Consider the following 22,906-nt stretch of genomic DNA (forward strand, 5'->3'; position numbering starts at 1 on the left):
GCTACTGAGTAATCCATTATGCTCTTTGGGCAAGTGTACATGTGCACTGCCTATCTGAGCAAAGAATGTATTTAGAACATCAAATTCAGAACAAAGCCTGTCATTTCAGGTCCCCTTCCCGATAATTACATCCCCTTTCTATGCTCGCCAATCCATCTCCTGTGCAGTGTTGCTATACAACTGCTCCGTCTTCCAGCGTTTATACGCCTTCCAAATCTTTGAAGGCAGCCTGCACTGTGCTATCTCCTGCTGAAGCCAGCCACCATTTGACAGCCGCGCTTGAAGAAGAGTACCAAGGGTGAAGGTTCCGTCAAAGGTCGGGAGAGAATAGTAAGCCGAGAAGAGGTTATGTGCCGAGACGAAAGGGCCTGACCACTGCTGATAACTTGAGATGAAAGCTGGAAAAGGTGCTGAAAGGGTCGGCGTCCCCAAGAAAACAGTTAATGCATCAAGTTAAAAGATCCAGCCTCGCTGGTAGCGCCTATAGTGGGTTAGTACCATTGTTGTGCAGGGCAATGCGTATGAAACTTACTCTCGGTCTGTAGCAGACTCGAGATCTTGTCGAGATTTGTGTTGATGGCTGCCTCTGTCTTGTCGATAGCCTTGACCATGGCTTCGGAGGACCTCACCATAGCCCTGGCTTGCACCATGTTCAGCAGTGGAGGCCTGAATGTCGACAAAGTTCTCCTCCTGCCTCTCCAACTCGCTTTTCTGGTGCTCCAAGTCCATCTTTTCTTTGGCCAAGGCCATCTCGGCATTCTTGACAGCTTTCTCCCGGGCCACGATGGCGGCGAGTGTGTTTTTGTTGTCAGCAGCTTGCTGCAAGAGCTTCCACAACCTCTCCTCCTCGGCCTTGGGGCCAGATCTGACAGCCTCGTTGATGCTGCTCTTGAGGTCACTCACGATTGGCTCCCTTTTGTTTTCGTCAGCAACGCACTTTTGCAGAATGGTGATCTGCGAGCTGGTGGTGACCTGTCTGAGCTCGAGCAAACACGTGAGCTTATCTGGATCGCTCCCGAACGCGGCTTTCTCCTTCCTCGAATTCAAGCAAACATCCTCAGCATGTTGCTGGGTATACGGAGAACACGGAGGTACACATTTTCATGTCACTGTGTAAGATAGCTAGCTGTATCATAATCAAAACCAAGAGATGAAAGGTGGTTATGACATTTCTTCAGGGAAATATGGGTAGGTAACCAGTGATATCAAATACTTCCACACTCCATGCGTCAGACATTGGCCATTACAGTCATTTGGGGTCATGATCGCTTTGGTACATCTCGTGGTCTATTCATTCTAGAATCCAAGTTGATTATTTAGGGGCTAGATATAAAGCATCCAGTATGTGGGTACTTCAGTGTTGAGGGAGCCCTTAGGTTCGGGAATATCAATCAGCTTGGATCAGCAATAGAGGGGACCACGTTGAGTGGAAATGAAGATGGGCCTTATGCAGAGTCTATACATCTAGGTACATACATGGTCAGCAGAGCCAAGACCGCGGCGTGCTTGATGCTGAAGAAATTGCGGAGGACTCGCACCTGAGCTGTTCGAAGTTTCTTGCCCTGATTCTTGAGCCCCGTAATTATATATCATTGACCCACAGACCGGCTTTCTTTCGTTGCCTTCCTTCTCACCCTCTCGCGACTTGAAAAGAGCCCTCTCTCCCCAACTAGGACACCTCTTTCGACTCTTCATCACCTCGCGGCATTTCTCAAGCGGTAGACCCGTTCTCTCTCAGGCTGCAGCTAGGTACTAGATATTCCAGTGTCAAGGCGTTTCTTTTGGGATTTTCAGCATGTCGACTAACTCATCAATAGCCACTCCACTCCCCTCTTGGCCCCTTGATTCACTCTTCCACCGCGCCATTTATCAACAATGTCCAACCAGATTAACCAAGGTCTCCAGGACTACTCCGCCTTGTTTCGGAGACTTTGAAACGCATCTACCAAGAGACAGAGCGAGATGATGGTTCTCGCTTGATCGAGCTGAATGAACTCCGCAGTGTCATCTTGTGCGGCCAAGGCACAACCACTCTCAACAACATTCTTGATGCCCAAGCCAAAGTGGACGCCGCGACCCGCAATCTTGTAAGCCCGAAGCAAAGAGCTGTTTGAGCTGGAACGCTCCATTGAAGAGAATCGTTCTGCTTTGAAGCAGAATAGGATGACTTGGTGCGCGACCTTGACGCACAGCGTCGTGTTCTGGAGCAAGAGAAGATGGATCTTCAGATCCAAAAGCAAGCCTTCCTTGATGCCCAGGCTATTTCCACTGAGACTCAAGACACGATCTCGAAGACGGAGACTGCCCTCGCCGGTATTATGGCAGCCCAGAGCAAGTTTGAATCAGACCTTGGCACACTGCTGAGGGCCAGTAATGGTACGTAATCCCAAGTTCCCTACCTATCGGCGCAACAGACCACTAACACCTGTGACAGTCGGTATGGAGATGGCGCCTCCGCGAACAAGAGCCAGGACTCAAGACGGCACCGAAGTTGACAGGGTTCAACTTCCCCCCAAGGTGGTCGCGTTCCAAAGAAGCGGCTGTAACATCTGACATGTCTTGCTGGTGCCGCAGTTATCATTGAGGGCAGTCTGTAGTATCGCAAAAGCAACATTGAGACCGGCATTTGCATCATGAACCTCGTATCCTCTAATGGCAAGTGGATTGAGAGCTTCCACGCTTTCCGCATGAGTGAGAATGGCCTCGAGCATCCGGTGGCTTATTGCTTCTATGCGATTCTCGAAAGCGATCGGAATACCCCTTGGATTCTCGGGGGCGGATGTCACTGTCCACAGCATCGTTTTCCTTTGGTCAAGTGAAGCAGGGAACTGCATTGAGATTATCAAGATGGATGCTGCGGAGTGTTATGGGGCGATCATGCTCGTTTTCGATGGTGTCAAGATCGTTTTTGATGATGTTAAGACCCACTGAGACGGTTGCTTTTTATCTGGACACAATCAAGATATAGAGACTATGTCATTTTTCTCTGCTCATTTGTCTAGGAAGAAAGGCGACGCGTGAAACCGATAGCTGAGGCATTTCACATACCTGCTTAAGGTGGGTATGTTGTCCGAAGGCTCTCAGGATAGCTAGGTAGTTTAGTCTGAAAACCCTCATGGCTTTCCGCAAAAGGAGATCGGGGTCCGGCGAAGCACTCTTTGTATATTGCCATTAAGTTGAATATCAGCATCAAGTACTCCTTCGAGGATGGTCGCCAATGCCCTGATGGCATCTGGCCTTGAAGGAAATTTAGGGGAACTGTGTTCAGAGTCCCAAAGTTTATACGGGGAGACAAACTTATATTAACAGCGCCAAGGAGATCTAAAAGTTGCTCTGAGTGGTTTTAGCAGCAACGGCATAGATAGTCAGCGATGTAGCTAGGCTATAGGTATATGAACAGTGGGAAAGTCTGCTTCATTATGTGAGTTCTGCTCAATTTGCGGGATCTCCAATGGAATTCCAAGATACGATGATTGCCATTGTTCATTGTGCACAATATGGATAGGGGGGCAGGCCGCAAAGACGTCATTGGAGCAGACATGGCCGAGTGGTCTAAGGCGATGGTTTTAAGTTACATCTAACTTTATCACCATTATCGAGAGATGCGTGGGTTCGAACCCCACTGTCTGCAAATGTTTTCAATGATTTTTGGCTCTGAAAACAATGTTTTTGACAATGATGTGTGTTTCTTTTTGATTGAGTTCACGACGGCATTATGCAAGTCTTATGAGGGGTTTGAATATACTGGGCTTTTTGCGTAGAACGCAGAAGGAATGCAGTAACAGAAAACTCATGGGTTTGCTCCGAACCATTCAGAATAGAAGAAGCCTTCTACTACTCATAGCAACTCATCCGAGCATTCATATTTTGGCGCGTTACCAAGCGGTTGAGCAACTATCTAGTCTCCTCAACCAAGCCGGATAACGAGTGCAGTAAACAACCAACAATAAAAGAGGCGATACGGTGTTTAAGGATCATCGCCTGAAGCCTAAGCCTTACCCGAAGCCCAACGCAACGGCAACCAACAACTTCTCAACAACCGGCACAAGTTACATAAGTACTTGACGGGCACCAAGTGTTATATTTGTGGCCATGCCCCTAAAGAGGCCACAAATATCGAGCTCGTGATCTTCGTACTGGAAAATGCCTTTCGCAGTAGAGGAGACAGAATAGGTCGCTTCTAACCCAGTTGTAGGCATGAGTCCTCTATACTCCGCCGTGCTTGAGAACGGCTACTTGTGCCTGAGAGTGAGACTTTGAGTTTAGATAACTCGTCCCAGCAATTCTTTGAAATATAATATGGTTCCATTAGCTCCGCTCGAGAAGAATCAGCTGTTGCTTTTCTTTTTATTCAATCACCGAGCTAAATCACCACAGGTAGAAAGTGCAAGTTATATTATTTGCATATCTCAAGATTGATGACTGAGAACGCTGAACCGGGAATTTGGTGTGAGTGGGTGCCTATTTAATGACGACGCAGTAAGCTGGTTTGATTCTCCATTTGGTCAGGGGTAAAGGGGTTTGTTTACTATAGACAAACCATTGACTTTGATGTGTTTGGCTTTTAGTACCTTTGCATGCAGCTAGCTTTTAGTCTTTCCATTAAGCAAAGACCGTGTTGAATGTGTGATTTGTGAGATTATATGGCTTAACCCCTTACTATTCTGCTTCGTGAACCTTGAAGTGCGGTCACGGACAACATGCTGTGATAGAAGTGATTTTACAGCCCAGGTATTGGCACCAGTTGTAGTGTTTCTGGCTGCTCATGTGTGTGTCTTCACTTGTAAGATGCATCATATATGTAGCCTACGAATTGGATGGTCCAGGACTTTCTTTGGACAGTTCAACATGTCTGACATTTCCTTGTCCCGAGCTGTTCGGCGAGCATTGCTCGCCGAACAACCGAACAAACCCTTGCCCTATGTTTCCCGGTACACCACGGAACATCCCGCGGTTTGCTCACAGCAAGCTATACGCTGGGTGATGTCGTCCTGCGCCCATAGCTCCATAATGGTCCAAGCAGCTTCCATTGTTTTCAAATTTTCTTTATGCAATTCAACAGTGATTTGTTATGCCCACGCTTCAAAATAAGTTTTCAGTAAATTCTCAAATGCTTCCCCTCTCTCAACAGCCAACAACAGCCCCAAGTCATCTTTCGATAGCAACAATGTCTGACACTGAAATCTCCGACACTAATATGTCCGACTCTGGCAGCGACAACCTTGAGAGTCTCCTGAGAGACATCCGAGAAGAGGATGCAGTGTTAAACGAGAACAGAGTCCTGTTCAAAAAGGACAAAGCCGAGTTTGAGAACGAGAAGGCTAAATTCGAACAGGAGAAGGCCAAATTGGCGGAGGAGAAGGCCAAGTTGGAGGAGGAGAAGGCCAAGTTGGAGCAGGATAAGGCTGGTATGTAAATTGACGAATTATATGACCAGATGATCACGTAACTGACTTTGAGACAGGATCCTCGTCTGAGGCCCAACGCGACAATACCCGTCTCGAGGTGCTTGAACACTTGACGGGTGCCAAGTGCTATGTATGTGGCCAAGCCCCTGACGAAGCGATGAACATCGAACTCGCGATCTTCGTGCTAGAAAACGCCCTTCGTAGTGGAGGCGACAGGATGGGCCGCTTTCATCATTTTAGACTCAATGCCGAAGAGGATGAGCCGTTATGCTTGTATGGGGTTATGGAGCTTGGGCACGAACACCCGCAAGTCGCCCGCCAACTTTGCTGTTGTCCACAGGATATATACCCATACAGCCTCAAGCGTACTGTTTGCGGTTTGCAAGTCACGCCGTTGACACATGGAGAGTTTGCATTTATTTTCGACGCGGCAGTTTATCCTGGCATTGGAGTCTATCGGAGGAATTGCTACTGAGAACTTGGCACATGGGAAGGGGGTTAGAATACTTGGCTTGAGAGTCCGCGACAATACTTCGATTGGATCCATTGGGGGGTAGCAGGTTTCTATAGTTCCAAGTTCCAAAGGAAAACAAGGGTCTAGCAGCTTAGGTAGCTGTAGCAGCTGATGCCAAACACCTTTATCAAGTCAAAATCATATGCGAAGAAAGTCAGGTCACCTCCAGTCTTTGCTACCTGCCTCAAACTCGGGCCACTATGGAGGGATGGAGACTGTGGTTCAAAGTACATGCTTGAAAAGACGTGGAATACAAGGTAATAAAGGATCTGTACTTATGTTGAATTCAAGATGTAAGATACACATGCTGCTAATAATCCTGGAAATTGTCTCAGATATTTCCCAAAACTGCCCGCCATGCTCTGTACACGACCTGGTACCTTCACCTCCCCTCTTCCAGAATTCAAGATCTCGTTTTACGCACCTTGACGGAGTTCTTCTCTTGGCAACTTTATACAACTCTGCCAGAGTTCCAACCGTGCCAAGTGTCAGCTGACGGTGGCGCAAGTTAGAAAATAGACGTGAATATCGGAAAGAAAATATATGTATTTCCGAATCTGTGGCCGATGATCTCAGTCGATTGGCGACAATGTGATGTCGGATTTAGAGGACCCTACTGGCCCCGACCACGGAGTGATGTGAGATCTCAAATCCCGTTGCTTACCGATCTAAGGCCGCCATGTGACAACAATACGCCCTAAGCTTTTAGTTGAAAGAAGATTTCTTTGGGCACCTGTTGAAGCATACCCAAGTATAAAAGAAGCGACCCTCCTGGAGAGAGAACTTAACACAGCCAAGCACCTTCAGCTTCTTCGCTAAAATACAACTTCCGTCAACTCGCACCAAAGTCTTTGTTCATCTAGTCAGCATGGCTCACTTCAAGACACTTCTCACCTTGCCTGCATTTGGAGGCTTCTCATCCGATGCTGCCCCTGCAACTGACATCTCCATCTCTGGGTTGGGCGATATTGGCACACATCAAGAACAGTCGACCGATATTTATGCCTGTGAACACAGCAGGTGGCTAGGTCATTGCCAGAACTTCAGGTCTGTTTCTGGGGTTTGCTATGAGTAATAACAATATCACAGGCCATAGCTTGACCTCACTGATGCATGAAACGCAGTGAACGTCCCCAACAACATAAACGGCCGAATCAGTTCTATTCGGAACAACGATTCCGGACTCTTTCGCTGCGTGTGGTACCAGTATGAAACATTTTGTTACCCGATTCGAGTTATAGTTTTAATTCTAATGGTGTAAAATTGGGCATTCTAACTGCGAGGGCGTATGCTATACTAATTTGTATAATGCCAACCTTGCTGATGGCAACGGCTTCTTCAACGACCGCATCAGCTCTTGGCGCTGCACCTTTGGCTTCTATTACGTCCCTTTGGCCATCGAGAAATAGACTAGCAGGGTGCAAATGCCATCCAACAAGGAATCCTGGGGAATTGACTTTCTTAGTTCCACTCATTTTGTGTCTGTTTCAAGAAAGTCTCTTTGCCCTGGTAGGCCGGAAAACCTAGCATGCTTCCAAGAACTCTTTGCTTCGAAAAATGATTTAAAAAGTCACAGATATATCGCCCGGAAGTCTTCTCAATTTCCAAGAAACGTGTGATGGACTCCCAGCCTCCTTCAAGATACGTAGTCCACGCTGCATTCAACCAAATCTGCTCATGATAGCTCCGCGCGATTCCTATCTTGTCTTCCGTTCCCGCTTTTACTTCCGTATCAAGGCCCAACCTTCATGATTACGCACACGTGAGCTCTTTGCAGGCCAGGTACCAACTAAGCTTAACCAAACTGTATCTTGAACCCCTGTTTCGAACTCCTATTGGTCTGTCTGTAGTGGGAAACATGTAAGTGCCAGAGGATGGTCACCAACCACATAAATATTGGCACCATCGTCTCTCAACAGAGGCCTGCGTAGAGTGACCTTGTTCCCGAAAGAATTCGGGATGCAACCCATGCGATCCCAAGCTGCAAGCGTTGGTACCGTGTTTTTGCCGCTCAGCTACTGAACGTCCAACAAATGAGAGTACCAAGATGGCTAGGTGATATGTTATCCTAGCCAAAGAGTTAGATCCTGATTTCCAATACCAGAGCCAACACTCTAAACCAGATAGAATTGACTATAACATGCGAATCATGTAGTATCGAAAGAACGGTCAAAAAAATCGCATGACCAAGACTGTTGGCCTACCTGAACCAACGTCTAGTCTAACGAGACATTGTTTCCGTGTTTCGGGTGTTTCGATTCTGAGATAACCAACAGATATTAGATGGGTTGTGCGCAGGCTTGTCTGATGATCTGCTGTCCCACACTCTCTAATAAGTTCTCAGACTGAATATGCCTGAGTTAGGAGTGCTCTCCTACACACTGGGCACGCTGTTACCGTCGAACCGGCAGCTGGGAGCCCATGACGCTTACCCCCCTCGATGATTGCTGTCATGCACATGCTAAACGTCGACAAGTTGAGATCATCACCGACCTTGTCAGACTGGCGTATAGCTCGGTGAAGCTTCAGACAGAAGCAGTCATATGGTAGGTAAACAGTCCCAAGTCTTCAGCCCCTATCCTTGTCACCCTACTTAGAAGCTCCACTGGTCGGTGGGTAGCGTCCCGATCCGCCTCCAGGTACCGGCAGGTTGGGACGCTGCGGGGTAATTAGCGGCATCAGCGGGGCCGGGAATGACGGCATCATCCACGGTCCGGCCATCGGAGCTTCGTTTGTTTTTGAGATACAAGTGGATTGGTAATCCGGGAAACGGAATCCTGGATAATCCTTGATCGTGCTGAATGATAAAAACAATTTCGCAGCTTTTGTGTAGGCTTTGTACTTGTTCGCCAACATCAGTCCAATACCAAGCCTCACCATGGCATCAGGTCCTATCAAGATCGCAGTCCTCGACGACTACCAGGGTATCTCTGAACCCAAGTACCGGAGACTTGACCCCTCAAAGTATGAGGTGTCTTTCTTCAAAGACACTCTGCCCCCGTTCAATCATTCCGATACCACCCAAGATGTCAAGGACAAACTTGTCGCCAGGCTCGAGCCTTTCACGGTGATATGTATGGAAGACGATGCTTTCATGTGTTGAGATAATCAGATGGCTAACAATTGCTAGCTACGATGAGGGAGCGTACTCCTTTTCCAAAGGATTTGATAGCCCGCCTCCCCAACCTGAAGCTCCTCTTGACTACCGGAAACCGCAACTTGGGGCTGGACCTGGAAGCCTTCAAAGAGCGGGGCATCCCTGTTGCTGGTGCTGTCGACAGAGCTCATGCAGGGTCGGTAGGTTCTATCAGCACAACGGAGCACTGTGTCGCCATGATCCTTGCTGCGGCTCGCAACATTGCGCAAGACGATTTCTCGGTCAAAGCTGGTGGCTGGCAAACAGTTCCTGCCGTCTGTCTTCGCGGCAAGATCTTTGGCACCGTCGGTCTCGGGCGGTTGGGCATTGCCGTTGCAAAGATCATGTACCTGGCCTTCGGGATGCGCATCATCGCCTGGAGCTCCAACCTGACACAAGATGCTGCCGATGAGAAGGCTCGGGCTGCCGGATTTCCTGTCGAAAATGAACACGGAGAGAAGACCTTCAAAGTTGTCAGCAAGGAAGAGCTTTTCAAGACGGCAGATGTGGTCAGCATTCACCTTGTTCTCTCGGATCGGTCCAGGGGTAGCATCGCTGCTGCTGACCTCGCTCTGATGAAGCCCTCTGCCATCTTTGTGAACACGTCTCGGGGACCTCTTGTTGTGGAGAAGGATCTTCAGGATGCGCTAGAGCAAGGCAAGATCCGCGCAGCAGCTCTCGATGTATTTGAAAGAGAGCCTCTGCCGCTGGACAGCAGGTGGAGGACAACAAAGTGGGGACAGGATGGAAGGAGTCGCGTGTTGCTCACGCCTCATATGGGCTATGTGGAAGAAGCGACACTCAATGCCTGGTATGAGGAGCAGGTAGCAAATCTGCTGAGGTGGGAGAAGAATGAAGGTCTTACAACCCCATTGTATTAGCTGCCATGCATTGCTTCTTGATCAATGATAATAAGCTATGCGCTTTGTTCAGCCGTCTTTGGTCACATCATAAGTGTTTTACACATGGTGAATCATGGCCATTGAAGCAATAACGGTCACCTCTCTCGCGGCGTTCTTTCTCTCGGTGCCTGGCACTCCTGCCGTCTTTTACCTATGTTCAGGTTTCCGCCCATTTCACTTAGGCTGCCTTTGCGTCATCTCATTCGTGCCTTCCCTTTTCTTCAGCACTTGCTGATTCCTGAAAGGCCCGTGCTATCGGCGGTCGTCTGTTTACTTACCTCCTACTGCAAAGCTTCCAGGTTTCTGCTGGCTCATCCTCTCTTCTCTTGGATCCAAAAACCACAGCTTCGGGAAGTTTCTCTGCCAGCAACAAACACGAACTTGGACAACCGCTCCGAAGAGGAAACCCACATGCCTATCCAATCGTCATCTAAACCCGCTTCTGTGTTCTCGAGCAACCTGTCCGACGTCACCCTTTTCTACAAACATCCTCGACATCTTTGCGACGGTCCTCTCATCAAAGCTGTCAAGTAGGACGAACCATGACATCGCAGCGGGAGCCCCACAACAGTACGGAAGCACAAATTTCCATCATCAGCAGTGACATCAAGCTAAGGTTTATGTGCAGGCATCACGCTACCACTTCGCACCCGTGAGGCTCCCCAAGGTCCCCGAAAGCAGGTCCAGCTCCAACGGGCCACAGCTAGTGGTATGTTGAATGGCAGAATTTGAAAAGCGATTGATCTAATTATTTGACATAGATATAATGCCTCCCCTCGGTCCCTCCCGCCCCGGGTATGGAAGGCCCTCGTTCGGAATCCCTCCGGCCCCGGTCATCGACCGTCCTCTTCATCTCTGGGGTCAAACAACCCCAGTTCAAGTCCCCCAGGGCCATCCGGGGGCTCATTATGGACCAATCCCTATTCAGGGTACCCCTCAAGATCGCTTCAGGCGCGAGGTTCTTGGTCGACGTGGAGAAGCCATGGGTTCGGGGCCTAGGTGGACACCTGCTACTCCCCTTGCCCAACTGTCTTTGAGGAGTAGCGGTGCCCTTCAGCCTTACACCCCTCGAGCCTCATCGACGCCCCGTCAGACCGCTGAAGCATTGGCGAACGCCCCCCAAAAGCTTTCATTCGCGTGCCAAAGGCGTCGCTTCAACCCAGTGTTCGAAGCCTTCGAAACCTCCGACGGCAGACACGGGTGCCATGTCAAAATCGACGGCGCACTGTTGAGAAGTGACCGTCTTTTTGAGACAGCCCGGCAAGCCAAGGAGGATGCAGCCATGAAAGGGTTGGATTACCTTCGGCAGAACAGCCGGGCAAGTCGGTCTACGGTCGCCTCAGCGAGCTCAGGGGGTGAGCCAAGAACCCAGGTCAGTGGGTCTGCTCAGCGTTTACAGAACAGAGAGGCTGCTACAGTTCGTCACGGTTCTCCTGCTTCTCGTTCTAACGCACCTAACACTCGTCTCTAGGCACGCCTCCTCCCATCTCAAGCGTCATCTTCCATGCGTTCTGAAGCATCCATCGCTTACCTTGCGACCTCAGTTGCTCGTCTTGAGGCGACGATCGCTCATCTCCAGGCACCCGCTTCCAGTGCACGGGATAACTTCACCCGAGTGCCTATCAAGCAAGACCAAGATGTCGAAATGACGGGCGACCCAGCTTCCGGTGGCACTCTGGTGTCTGTCATCAGCGCGGCCCAGCAGGCAGAATTGCTAAACCAAATACAACGAATCACTGGGATGGACGTGATAAATCCATCCAGGGAGAGTGCCGAGGTGACTTGTGCCTATCTCGAAGGTTTGGCCGTGGGATCACGGCTGGCCACGGTAGCACGCCGCCGTTCCCGCTCCCCTACCCGTTCTCCGCAGACTTCCCGAGGGCGTCGGCACCGTGAGCGTTCACCCGCCGACGCCCGGGTTCGGCTGACCCCGCCCCCAGTGTACCAGCGATGGAGTGGCCGCCCTGCGACAGATCGGTACCGTCCTGGTGAAGACCGGTATTGTCCTGATGAAGTCGGGCGTCTCCGTGACGACACCCGCTCTCGCAACAGGGGCAGTGGTTCTGTGGAATCTGGGGTGACTTCTGGCCATGGCAGTGGCAGGAGCTCCGAGAATGAGAGTGGAAACACTCATGAGAAGCGCTCCTCATCTTGATCTTGACGACGGCGTCTTCTGATACTGGGGCACATTACCGGCTCACAGGAGCTGAGCCGGTGTTGTTTGTCAATGGGGGTCGTGTCCCGTCCCGATCGGCGTTTTCGTGTTTTATGTGGAGTTTTGCGTTTTGATATTGGTCTTGTCTTTCATTGCTTTTTCGGGATTGCTGTCTGCCGTTTTCTCATTCTTATTTAACATTGAAGTTTGGCAGAATTGGGGAAATGTGATATTCGGTCATCCTTTGCAGGACTTGCCGTGCCCTTTTGCATGTTTCATTGGGCTATCCCTTGCTGAACAATCTGGGACCTGGCGGGAAATGGGCCGAAGAATTCAGGAGGTTCATACAAAGTACTGACACTGATTGCTTACACGGCTGTCACGGTTGATGTGGGGAGCTGGCATGTGGAGTAAAAGGCCGCCGAGATGTATAGTAGTTTCTGTAACCACGAATGTAACAATTGTAACACAGGGAAATATGAGAAGCTGCTTCTTACAGCTTACTTGGCATGCGGGTTGCGCCATCCAACCGGATAACAACTCCATTCAGCATGACGTTCTCGATTGTTTGCTTCACCAAGGAGGCGAACTCCTCTGGCTGACCCGCCCTCGCCGGGAATTCCATGGCCTTTTGAAGGCCCTCTCTCACCTTGTCCGACATCATGGCCGTCATGGCCGAGTCGAACATGCTAGGCGCAATGGTCACAACTCTAATGCCAAATCTTGCGAGATCCCGAGCCATGGGCAGAGTCATGGAGGCAACAGCGCCTTTGCTCGCCGCGTAGGCCACCTGGCCCATCTGTCCCTCAAAGGCGGCGGAGCTGGCCACCATAACAACCACACCCCTTTCCTTGTCCGGGCCATAGGGCTCAGATTTGGCCAGGAGAGGCAGAAACTGGCGAGTAACATCAAGAGTACCCCGGAGGTTAATGTTGAGGACAAAGTCGATGCTATCCAGGGAGACGGGGTTGAGGCGCTTGTCGAGGATCAGACCTGGGGCGCCGACACCAGCCGCTGGAATGATACCCGCGAGGGGCTTGCCAATTTCCTTGATCCATGAGGTCACGGCGGAGACGGCAGAGGAGACTGAGTCGGTGGAAGAGACATCGCAGGGGAAGAATTTGGCTGCTGGGGCGCCGCCGAGGGAGGTTACGGCTTTGGCGCCGGTTTCTTCGTTGAGATCCAGGATGGCAACGGAGGCGCCGGAGGAAATGAGGGTGCGGGCTGTGGCGAGGCCTAGGCCGGAGGCGCTGGGAGAGATGGTCAGTATGGTGATAAGAAGCTGAGGTGAAGCCGGGTCAGCTTACCCGCCTGAGATGACAAAGCTGCGGCCGTCGATTTTCATTTTGGATCACTGGAGAAGGATGTGGATGGGGTGGGATGAGAGGAACAAGGTGGGGTAGTGGTAGAATGTCAGGTTGAGATGGAAGAGGTCTAAAATTATATGTAAATGATAAAATACCTGCCGGGCCGGTCGTGTCCCTGGTGTAAGTGACGACGATGGTCTTGGTGTTGTTAAATAAAGTGGGTCATCCGAGTGCCGAGCGCTGTGGGGGAGGTTGCATTGACCGGGAATGCCTCGGTTCCATGTTAAGCAGTCCCCGATAGATGCATGAGCACATGGAGCGGGTCTCGAGCTGTCTGAGCTCAAGCCTCAAAAATTGTGAAGCATCTGCAGGGTCTCCGCCGCATCGTTGGTGTGGCTTTGTCACCGTTACGAAACGTTACGAGCCCAACTGCCACACCAGCCACATTTTCCCCCACACGCACATGTCACCCTGCAGCCATCGTCCCTCGTGCTCGCTTTCCCTGCCGTCTGGTTCCCCCCTTGTCTGATCTCGTTTCTTTGCTTGCAGATAAGGCCGGCGTCGTGGAACCGAACCTTTACACCAGCTCTTTCAACAACTGGCTTTCCTTTTTTAATTGCAGTCTGAATAAAGTTGATCGCATCGCGAAGGAAAAGGAGAAAACGAAAAGAACGGGAGCCCACTTTTTTCCCATGCAGGTGTTGTACTGTGTACCTCACCGCTCCTCTCTTTAATCTTGCTTGTCTTTGGTGTCGCAAAGTTCAACCTTTTCGATCGACGAAAACGCACAAATTTCCGGTTGGCGCAAACGCAGGTTTCGTGTGTGGCTGGTCTTTTTAGTTATTATTTTTGTTATACAGAAGGATACACGAATTACCAGCTTTTTTGTGCCATAGAGCAACACACAGAGAGCAACAGGTTTCCACACTCGAGTAACAAAGACCACCGAGGGTCGTCAAACACTTTGAGCGAGAGAGATCCACGACGCTACGAACGAACGAACCCCGCCCGAGACATTCTTGGAGTTGCGCGCGCATAGCACACACAGACAAACGCTACCACTACCCAACACCACACCAGAACCCTTTTCATAAACCATATTTGAGGCGAAACACCCAGATAAAAACGATCGCATGAGCAGCTACGTCGAGCTCTCCGGCTTCGGCCGGCCCCGCCGGGGATCCTCCGCCGCGAGCGACACGAGCAGCGCCGGCACAGTCACCCGCGGACAGGACAGAGAACAAGAGCTAGGGAGCATGTACGACTACTTGGCCAAAATCATACTGCTAGGTCCAAGCGGGACTGGAAAGTCTGTTTCCCCCCATGCCACCAACCCCCAACTTTGAACTTTTGCTGACTTGCCTGTATGCATTGTAAAGGTCCTGTCTCCTCCATCGTTTCGTCAAGTCCGAGTGGCGCGTGCTATCCTCCCAGACTATCGGCGTCGAGTTTGCCTCCAAGATCATCAAAGTCGGTACCGGCGCGAGGAGGAAGCGAATCAAACTCCAGCTTTGGGATACCGCGGGCACGGAAAGGTTCAGGTCGGTGTCGAGGTCGTACTATCGGGGCGCGGCGGGCGCGATACTGGTATATGATGTCACCAGCCATGCGAGCTTCAACAGTCTGCAGCCTTTTCTGAACGATGCGAGGGCGCTGGCGAGTCCGAATTTGAGTCTGTTGTTGGTGGGGAATAAAGTCGACTTGGCGGCTAGCCAGACGGGAGCGTACTCGGATTATGAGGATAATGATGACTGGGGGAGGGATAATAGGCTAGGAGTAGGGGGTGGGAGGGGTGGGGGGTTGCCGACGCCGAGCAGTATCGCCAGTAGCAGTGTTACTTCTTTTCAAACTACAACAACGACGATGACGGATCGGACTGAGCAAGGGGGGAGGGGTCAGCAGACGCCGATGGTGCCGAGTTCGTATTCTAGTATGTCGACTATTCACCCGGGGCTGGGGTCACAACTGAAGGCGACGATTGCGCCGGATGGGAGAGAGGTGGGCGCGGTTGAGGCGTCGAGGTGGGCGAACACGGTGAACATTCCTGTGACGATGGAGGTTTCGGCGCTGAGTGGAGAGGGTGTGGATGAGGTCTTTGGGAGGTTGGCGAGGATGATTTTGACCAAGATTGAGTTGGGAGAGATTGATCCTGACGATCCGATGAGTGGGATTCAGTATGGTGATGCTGGCGCGCTGTGGAATGCTGGCGCAAGTGATGGCGGGAGCATCAAGAGCACTTTGACGGCTGATGACGTTGGCGTCGGGGGAAGAAGGAGAAGGGGAAAGCCAAAACGGATGGGACAGGGTGGGCTGAGAGAATGGGAGGAAGTTTTCACGCTGACGGGAAGGAGAAGAAACCGGGGGTGTTGTTGATGATGGGAGTCGAAAGACGAGGACCTAATGATACCATGGGGCGACTAATACCTGGTAATGGACTGACGATGTGTATGGACTTTTTATGGCATATTTATTCTGCACGACGCTTATCATGTGGCATGGAGTTGGTAGAGGAGCGGGCGGGTCTGTCTCTCTAGACACTCTTTGTTTTTCTTTTTTTTTTTTTGTTTTTTTTTTGGTACTGCATAGCCTACATGAGTTATTTGTTCTATATTTTTTGATCTTCGTCTGTCTTGATGCAACAGCGGGATGATTTCAGGATCTGGCACCTGAGCATAGTTCGGCGGGTGCCTTGGGGGTTATCATGCTGTTGCCGATGCATGTGATATAGATGGCAGAAACGAAGGGTCCGATATGCACAAGGCTGGACCAACGCAGTCCGTCGCTGCAGATTGTCACGGCGAAACAAAAACTTCCATATGCGCTCCTATCTGGTGAGCTGACTGGCTATACTTCGGCCATCATGAGCTGCTAGCTGGTGAGGTGAGGTTGGAGTTTAGCCTAAAACGGACGCGGACAGCGTCCTTCCGGGCGCCCAAGGAACTTCCGCACTATCATCAGCAGGAGCTTTGATCCTCTGACTCGGCAATGTTTTCTGACACAAAGAGAGCAGAAGTGGACAAAATTCGTTTCTGAAGCATTCAAGAGAGAGCTTATGACCTCGTTATAGTTGCAGGCTCATGACTGGCATCAATCATGATGGGCTGGTGCCACAAGCAACCACCAAGCAAATGCCCCAATTTTGCACTTAGATACTCCAACAACAGCATCACAATTGGAGAAAGCAAGCTCCATCTGCAGACCCCAACACGGGATGGACGGCCAGGATGGATGACCTGCAGCCCCTGGGCGTGTGGGGTGAGGCCAGGGGAGCTCCTTCTTCATTCGCAACGCCATTTGTTCCCTCGGGGTGCCTTCCCCCGCGGTCTTCAACACGGTGAGCGGCAGCTCGAATTCCAGGCCATGAGAGGAAACATTGAAGAGCTATAAGACAGCTCTTGCTCTGGACATGTTCAAGAAATACACAACTTTCTTGTCGGCAGCAGCAGCAGCAACCACAGTTTGTGTCTCTCTGTGAGAGTCATCACCAGGCTGCCCCTCCTTCCACCACCTGTACCCCACTGTCGTTCCCCTCACTGCCCCTCACCACCAACAACCCCACCATACGATAGGAGTTTATGTACCATGGCTCCCGCCGCCGCTATCGTGGTCCCCGTCGACAAGAACTGGGAGTTCAAGCAGCTCGACAAGGAAGACGCCGAGTTCCTCCCCGTTTCCCAGTTCCCGACCAACGTCCACCTCGACCTCATTCACCACAAAATCATCCCCGACCCCTTCATTGGCAAGAACGAGCTCGATGTGCAGTGGGTGGGCGAGGCGCAATGGGTCTACAAGACTACGTTCAAGGGACAGCCCGTCCCAGAGGGGGCCAAGGCTGTGTTGGCCTTCGACGGGTTGGACACCTTTGCGACTGTAAAGGTGAACGGGACCACGATCTTGGAGACAGATAATATGTTCACTCCTGAGAGGGTGGAGGTGACAGGGCTGTTGAAGGAGGAGAACGAGCTTGTTATCAGCTTTGACAGTGCCTATCTCAGGGGCTGGAAGCTGGTTGAGAAGTATCCTGAGCACAAGTGGGGTGTGTGGAATGGTGATAATTCGAGATTGGCTGTGAGGAAGGCGCAGTATCACTGGGTATGATCTCTCTTATGCAGGCTGTCAAGGAGTATCTTGCTAACAAGGATAAATAGGGATGGGACTGGGGCCCGGCACTCCTGACTTGCGGACCATGGCGGCCAATCAACCTCGAAATCTACGAAACGAGACTTGCAGACCTCAGCTTTGACAGCACCATCTCCGAGAATCTTAAGTCAGCCGGCATCAAGGCCACAGCTGAAGTTGAGGGGCCAGGTGGAAAGGTCAAATTTGAGCTCTCGCTCGATGGTGAACAAGTGGGATCCCAAACCGCAGACGCCAATGGCTCCGGCAGCGTCACAGTTTCCTTCCATCTCGACAATCCTTCGCTTTGGTATCCCTTCCGCTATGGAGAACAGCCCCTTTACACACTCACGGCCACTATCCTGAGTGGCGATAATGAGATTTCCAGCATCAGCAAACGGATCGGTCTTCGCCGGGCCGAGCTCGTTCAGCAACCACTCCTTGACCAGCCCGGAACCTCCTTCTTCTTCCGCGTCAACAACATTCCCATCTACTGCGGTGGCTCTGACTGGATCCCGGCCGACAACTTCATCCCCCGTATCACAGCCCAAAAATACTACGAATGGATTTCTCTTATCCGTGATGGCAACCAGTTCATGGTCCGTGTTTGGGGCGGCGGCATCTACGAGGAACAGGCTTTCTATGATGCATGCGACGAGCTCGGCGTTCTCGTGTGGCAAGACTTCATGTTCGGCTGTGGCAACTACCCTGCCTGGCCTGAGCTGAGGAAGTCTATTGACCGGGAGGCCCGTGAGAACGTCAAGCTCCTCAGACACCACCCTTCTATCGTCATCTGGGCTGGCAACAATGAGGACTACCAGTACCAGGAGTCTGCTGGGTTGACCTACGATTTTGAGAACAAGGACGCCGAATCTTGGCTTCAGACCGACTTCCCAGCGAGATACATCTATGAGAAGATTCTCAGTGATGCCTGCGCGGAACTCATTCCAAGTACTTTCTACCATCCTGGCAGTCCGTGGGGTGCGGGAAGGGATACACACGATGCCACGGTGGGCGATATCCACCAGTGGAACGTCTGGCATGGTACCCAGGAGAAGTGGCAGGATTTTGACAAGCTCTCTGGAAGATTCGTCAGCGAGTTTGGCATGCAGGCTTTCCCCGACGTCAAGACCATCGACGCGTATCTGCCTCTCGGCAAAGACGACCCGGACCGATACCCCCAGTCTTCCACTGTCGACTTCCACAACAAGGCCGACGGTCACGAGAGGAGAATCGCTCTGTATCTGGTGGAGAACATGAGATATGCCCCTGACCCCTTGGAACAGTTTGTCTACTCTACCCAGTTGATGCAGGCAGAGTGTCTTGCCAGCGCGTACAGACTCTGGAAGAGGCAGTGGAAGGGTCCAGGGAGGGAGTACAACGCGGGTGCTTTGGTGTGGCAGATCAATGACTGCTGGCCGGTGACGAGTTGGTCGATTGTGGACTTTTATCTCCGGCCAAAACACGCTTTTTACACGGTCAAGCGGGAGATGGCGCCCGTTTCGGCGGGGATCACGCGCAAGATTCACAAGCACCCCAGGGATAAGTACACGCGGGTGTATATCGACACTGAGACGAAGATTGAAGTCTGGGCGAGCAACCTTACCCTTGAGGATTTGACTGTTGATGTGGTGCTCAAGGCTTGGGATGTTACTACTGGGGAGTTGACGCTTGAAAAGAAGATTGCCGAGGGGTTGGTCCTGCCAGAGAATAGATCGACGGAAGTGGGCGCGTTGGATGTTCCTGTGGGGGAAAAGGGCAAGGGAGAGGAGAACAGGATTGTCGTGACGGCGTATATTGTTCAGAATGGCAAGCAAATCGCGCGGTATGTCAACTGGCCGGAGCCGCTCAAGTATGTGCACCTCCAGAAGCCGAAGGAGCTCAAGGTGGTGCTCAATGATGATGCCACGGCTGTGGACATCAGCGCTGAGGTCCCCGTCAAGGGTGTCGCGCTGGAGTGCGAGGATGATGCGGTCAAGTTTGATGATAATTTGGTGGATATTGTTCCTGGGGAGGTGGTTTCTATTGCTGTCAAGGGGGCGACGAAGGAGACCAAGATTTCGACGAGGTATTTGGGCATGATCTAGACTTGTTTGCTTTTCATTTGCTGGGATTTTTACAGGGCAAAGGGAGAAAATTGACGATGTGATATTCTCAGACATACCTTAGATGATATGCAGTTGGTAGGCCTTGGAAGAAAGACAATAGGCCGGTTTAACATCCCCAAAAAGAACTTTCATGCAATGACTTGGCTCAAGTATTGAGATCATCCGGGCAGGCCAACACATCATCAAGCCATTAAAATATAGTCGTACGGCCTCATATTATCACTGAAACCCTTTTCGATTACCTCTCACCACCCATTGACTACCTGTTTAGCCATACAGAATCTATTTTGGGGCCTCTTAACCATCTTCAAAGGACTAGTGGCTTTCTTTCACTGTCTTGTTTCAAGCAGCAATCTCGACTTTTCTCACATACTCGGTGTATTCACCATTCACCACTTCATGCTTCAGTTGTTCATCACATTCAACTCAACAGCGCGGACCTTGCGGGCTTTCCTTGGGCGCTCTGAGAAAGGCACTCAGACCGCTGCCAATATACAGTTGAGTTCACTCAGGATATATAACAAGTTGACAGGGGCAAACCGTGCCGCAAGTATAGGAGACACTACGTGGCTGATATGGGAAGAGGAGACATAGAAAGTGTAGAAGAGGAAGAAGTTGATAGCCGTATGACGTAGGTACGCAGGAATAAGACGTTGCATTCTCAAATACATTAGTCACCTGCCAAAAGTCGTTTGGACAAGCCAAGGTCCCTACAACTCTGCTGCTAAAGACGTCAAAATAAAAGAAAATTTATGATATGTATGCTAAAAGACCAAGGTCCCATGTCCCAATGCCGTCCGGTACGCCATAACACCCACCATGCAAGTTTTTTTCCCTTCTCTCCGGTTGTTTTTAGTTTAACTTTGTTGATATTGCTTGCTTAGCAGCAGCCAGTGTTGCCTTTGGCCGCCTCAAGCTTGGCAGGGTCAACAGAGGTGTCAAGCTCGGTCTCCACCTTCTCGTTGGGGCCGGCAATGAGAATCTTGATGACCTCACCCTCCTTAACCTTCTTGAACGCCGACTCGGCATCCTTGAACGCAACGACGCCATTGACGAGCTTCTTGACGTCAACCTTGCCAGCGGCCACGAGCTCAATAGCAAGCTTGTAATCACCGCTGCCGTAGCGGAACGAGCCACGGGCCGTCACCTCCTTCAGGCAGAGAGCCATGATAGGGAAGTTGATGTCCGACTTGCCCATGCCGCCCTGGACGTAGGTGCCACCCATGCGGACAACGTGGAGGGAGGTCTGGATGCTAGGCTCGGCACCGGAGGCGTCAATGACAACGTCGGCGCCCTTGCCGAGGTTGGCAGAGGCGATGAGGTTCTTGGCATTCTCCTCGGCGGAGACACGCTGGGAGAGGTAGGTGTGGGTGGCGGCGAAGGACTTGGCAAAGTCCAGTTTCGACTGGACAATGTCGACCTGGACGATCTTGGTGGCGCCGAAGGAGGCAGCGACGGCGGCACAGAGGAGGCCAACGGGGCCGGCGCCCATGACGACAACGCTGTTGCCAGGCTGGACGCGGGCCTGCTTGACGATGTGAACAGCCACGGCGAGAGGCTCGATAAGGGCGCCCTCTTGGAGAGACACGTTGTCGGGCAGCTTATAGCAGAAGTCGTGGGGAGCGGACCAGAAGCCTGTTAGCGTGCCGTCGTAGGGGGGAGTGGCGGCGAAGACCATCTCGTGGCAGAGGTTGTAGCTGCCGCCGAGGCAGTCGGGGCAGCGGCGGCAGGGGTAGCCGGGCTCGAGGGCAACACGGTCGCCCTTCTTGAGGTCTGTGACTCCGGAGCCGACCTCAACGACGGTACCGGCGGACTCGTGGCCGAGGACCATGGGGTCCTTCACGACGAAGTGGCCAATGGCGCCGTGGACCCAGTAGTGGACATCAGAGCCGCAGATGCCGGTGTAGTTGATGGCGACGAGAACATCGTGGGGGGACTTGAGCTTAGGGATTGGGCGCTCCTCGAAGGAGACATCATTGGGCTTGTTGAGGACGAAAGAAAGGTTCTGTTTGGCATCGGTTAGCTTGCGCGGTAGGGGGGTAGTTGTTGAAGCTCTTGAAAGCCATGACGGAACTTACGGAAGACATTGTGACTATGGGAGGGCTGCGCAAGAACTGTACAAGAAAGAATAAGAGAGATTCAATGAGCTATCAGCGCTTGCTTGCGGAGTGGAACTGATTAGGGGATTGTCAAGAAAAAGGATGGACAAGAGAGAGAGAGAAAGAAGACCCCAGGGCCTACGAATATATACGAAAGCCAAGTCGAGCCACCCCGACTCAGGAGCTAATGTTCAATCTCCCAGCAAGAAGAGTAAACCCGCTTCTCGGAGATATCCCAGATGGCCAGAACCTACCAGGAGGACCGCAACGATGGATGAACTGGATGGAGGGGGGGCGAGTGCGGGGAGCTTCTCCTCCAAAGTGCCCCTCCATGCGCGTGTACCTGACCGGTGACCACCAATGTGACAATCTCGGTGGCCTGGAAGGTTGGGCTCGATACCATGCTGTAGAGAAAACCCCCCACTACAGGGCGGGCATTACGCCATGGATTCCATGGCTTTACACGGCGCCCATCTTGGTCTCTTTTCCTGGTGTTGCAGGTGAAGGATCGAGCTCTGGGAGAGCTTGAAGCACAGGACCCCACCCCACGAAATGCTCGACATTTATCCAGACATTTTACCCGCTCCAATCAAAATCGGAGCGCATTTCCGGTGGTATCCGCTCCTGCGAGGGGGATATCATCTTTTTCACTCCTTCTGGTGCCTGATGCAGCGCTGTTAAACCTAGACACCTGGACCAGGTGTCAGCTGAGAGTCAGAGACTTCTCAGGATAAAAACAAAAAAAGGAGAATGGTTAATGTCGGCTGAAGTTGTTTTGTTGGATTGCCGCAGGGTTGGACTCGGGCCCCCGAGCGACTGGGTGGACTGGGATGAGAAAGCACCATGAGGGCATTGTGGGCTGATTGAGGTCTTCAAAGCCTGGTTCATGGGAGGACAGAGGATTTGATATGCCGCTGCAACGGAACCTCAAATGCAAGTGCGGCTCGAGGGTGGTGTGCGGTCGCTTGCGCGTGATCGAGATGCATTCGCTACTGCACCAATGCCTTTGACATATCTATTATACCGCTGAGCGCGGCAGTTGGAGCTGCGATCTCGGAATGATATCAGTTTTGCGATATATAACCTATCCAAGGGGGATCACCAAGGGTAAAACAGCCCAAAGATACAATGATCATTTTTGTACCAGTTGGCATTAGGCCA

General features: G+C 51.5%; 9 protein-coding genes and 1 non-coding gene across 10 annotated transcripts; 8 read left to right on the top strand and 2 right to left on the bottom strand.

The window, feature by feature from the left end:
- The first annotated feature begins 1,657 nt into the window (after positions 1-1,657).
- Positions 1,658-2,591, top strand: QC761_0000880 (uncharacterized protein). Its single transcript, XM_062871735.1, has 3 exons — positions 1,658-1,749; positions 1,818-2,376; positions 2,435-2,591. Exons 2-3 carry the CDS (start codon positions 2,217-2,219, stop codon positions 2,551-2,553), a joined length of 279 nt encoding a protein of 92 aa, XP_062736407.1. The 5' UTR covers positions 1,658-1,749; positions 1,818-2,216; the 3' UTR covers positions 2,554-2,591.
- Positions 2,592-2,633: 42 nt separating this feature from the next.
- On the top strand, positions 2,634-2,931 carry QC761_0000890 (uncharacterized protein; the record flags this gene model as incomplete). Its single annotated transcript, XM_062871736.1, has 2 exons — positions 2,634-2,781; positions 2,825-2,931. 2 exons carry the CDS (start codon positions 2,634-2,636, stop codon positions 2,929-2,931), a joined length of 255 nt encoding a protein of 84 aa, XP_062736408.1.
- Positions 2,932-3,533: 602 nt separating this feature from the next.
- Positions 3,534-3,631, top strand: QC761_0000900. The gene has a single exon. It is a non-coding gene; the product is annotated as a tRNA-Leu (tRNA).
- A 1,536-nt stretch (positions 3,632-5,167) lies between these two features.
- Positions 5,168-5,883, top strand: QC761_101444 (uncharacterized protein; the record flags this gene model as incomplete). The annotated part of the gene is made up of 2 exons (XM_062873388.1): positions 5,168-5,408; positions 5,465-5,883. 2 exons carry the CDS (start codon positions 5,168-5,170, stop codon positions 5,881-5,883), a joined length of 660 nt encoding a protein of 219 aa, XP_062736409.1.
- Positions 5,884-8,486: 2,603 nt separating this feature from the next.
- QC761_101450 (uncharacterized protein) lies at positions 8,487-9,939 on the top strand (the record flags this gene model as incomplete). Its single annotated transcript, XM_062873389.1, has 2 exons — positions 8,487-8,996; positions 9,053-9,939. The coding sequence occupies exons 1-2, from the start codon at positions 8,801-8,803 to the stop codon at positions 9,937-9,939; spliced, it is 1,083 nt and encodes a 360-aa protein (XP_062736410.1). The 5' UTR covers positions 8,487-8,800.
- Positions 9,940-10,502: 563 nt separating this feature from the next.
- Positions 10,503-12,492, top strand: QC761_101455 (uncharacterized protein; the record flags this gene model as incomplete). The annotated part of the gene is made up of 4 exons (XM_062873390.1): positions 10,503-10,530; positions 10,589-10,669; positions 10,722-11,377; positions 11,432-12,492. The coding sequence occupies 4 exons, from the start codon at positions 10,503-10,505 to the stop codon at positions 12,113-12,115; spliced, it is 1,449 nt and encodes a 482-aa protein (XP_062736411.1). The 3' UTR covers positions 12,116-12,492.
- Positions 12,442-13,721, bottom strand: QC761_101460 (uncharacterized protein). Its single transcript, XM_062873391.1, has 2 exons — positions 13,423-13,721; positions 12,442-13,365 (listed from the first exon to the last, which is right to left on the bottom strand). Exons 1-2 carry the CDS (start codon positions 13,458-13,460, stop codon positions 12,609-12,611), a joined length of 795 nt encoding a protein of 264 aa, XP_062736412.1. The 5' UTR covers positions 13,461-13,721; the 3' UTR covers positions 12,442-12,608.
- A 2-nt stretch (positions 13,722-13,723) lies between these two features.
- QC761_101470 (uncharacterized protein) lies at positions 13,724-15,795 on the top strand (the record flags this gene model as incomplete). The annotated part of the gene is made up of 2 exons (XM_062873392.1): positions 13,724-14,731; positions 14,802-15,795. The coding sequence occupies exons 1-2, from the start codon at positions 14,556-14,558 to the stop codon at positions 15,793-15,795; spliced, it is 1,170 nt and encodes a 389-aa protein (XP_062736413.1). The 5' UTR covers positions 13,724-14,555.
- Positions 15,796-17,004: 1,209 nt separating this feature from the next.
- Positions 17,005-19,889, top strand: MAN9 (Beta-mannosidase B; the record flags this gene model as incomplete). The annotated part of the gene is made up of 2 exons (XM_062873393.1): positions 17,005-17,514; positions 17,571-19,889. 2 exons carry the CDS (start codon positions 17,005-17,007, stop codon positions 19,623-19,625), a joined length of 2,565 nt encoding a protein of 854 aa, XP_062736414.1. The 3' UTR covers positions 19,626-19,889.
- Positions 19,890-20,284: 395 nt separating this feature from the next.
- XYL2_2 (Endo-1,4-beta-xylanase 2) lies at positions 20,285-22,874 on the bottom strand. The gene is made up of 2 exons (XM_062873394.1): positions 21,725-22,874; positions 20,285-21,651 (listed from the first exon to the last, which is right to left on the bottom strand). Exons 1-2 carry the CDS (start codon positions 21,731-21,733, stop codon positions 20,527-20,529), a joined length of 1,134 nt encoding a protein of 377 aa, XP_062736415.1. The 5' UTR covers positions 21,734-22,874; the 3' UTR covers positions 20,285-20,526.
- Between the last annotated feature and the right edge of the window lie 32 nt (positions 22,875-22,906).

The sequence above is a fragment of the Podospora bellae-mahoneyi genome, assembly GCF_035222275.1.
Source record: "Podospora bellae-mahoneyi strain CBS 112042 chromosome 1 map unlocalized CBS112042p_1, whole genome shotgun sequence".
Lineage (NCBI taxonomy): Eukaryota > Fungi > Ascomycota > Sordariomycetes > Sordariales > Podosporaceae > Podospora > Podospora bellae-mahoneyi.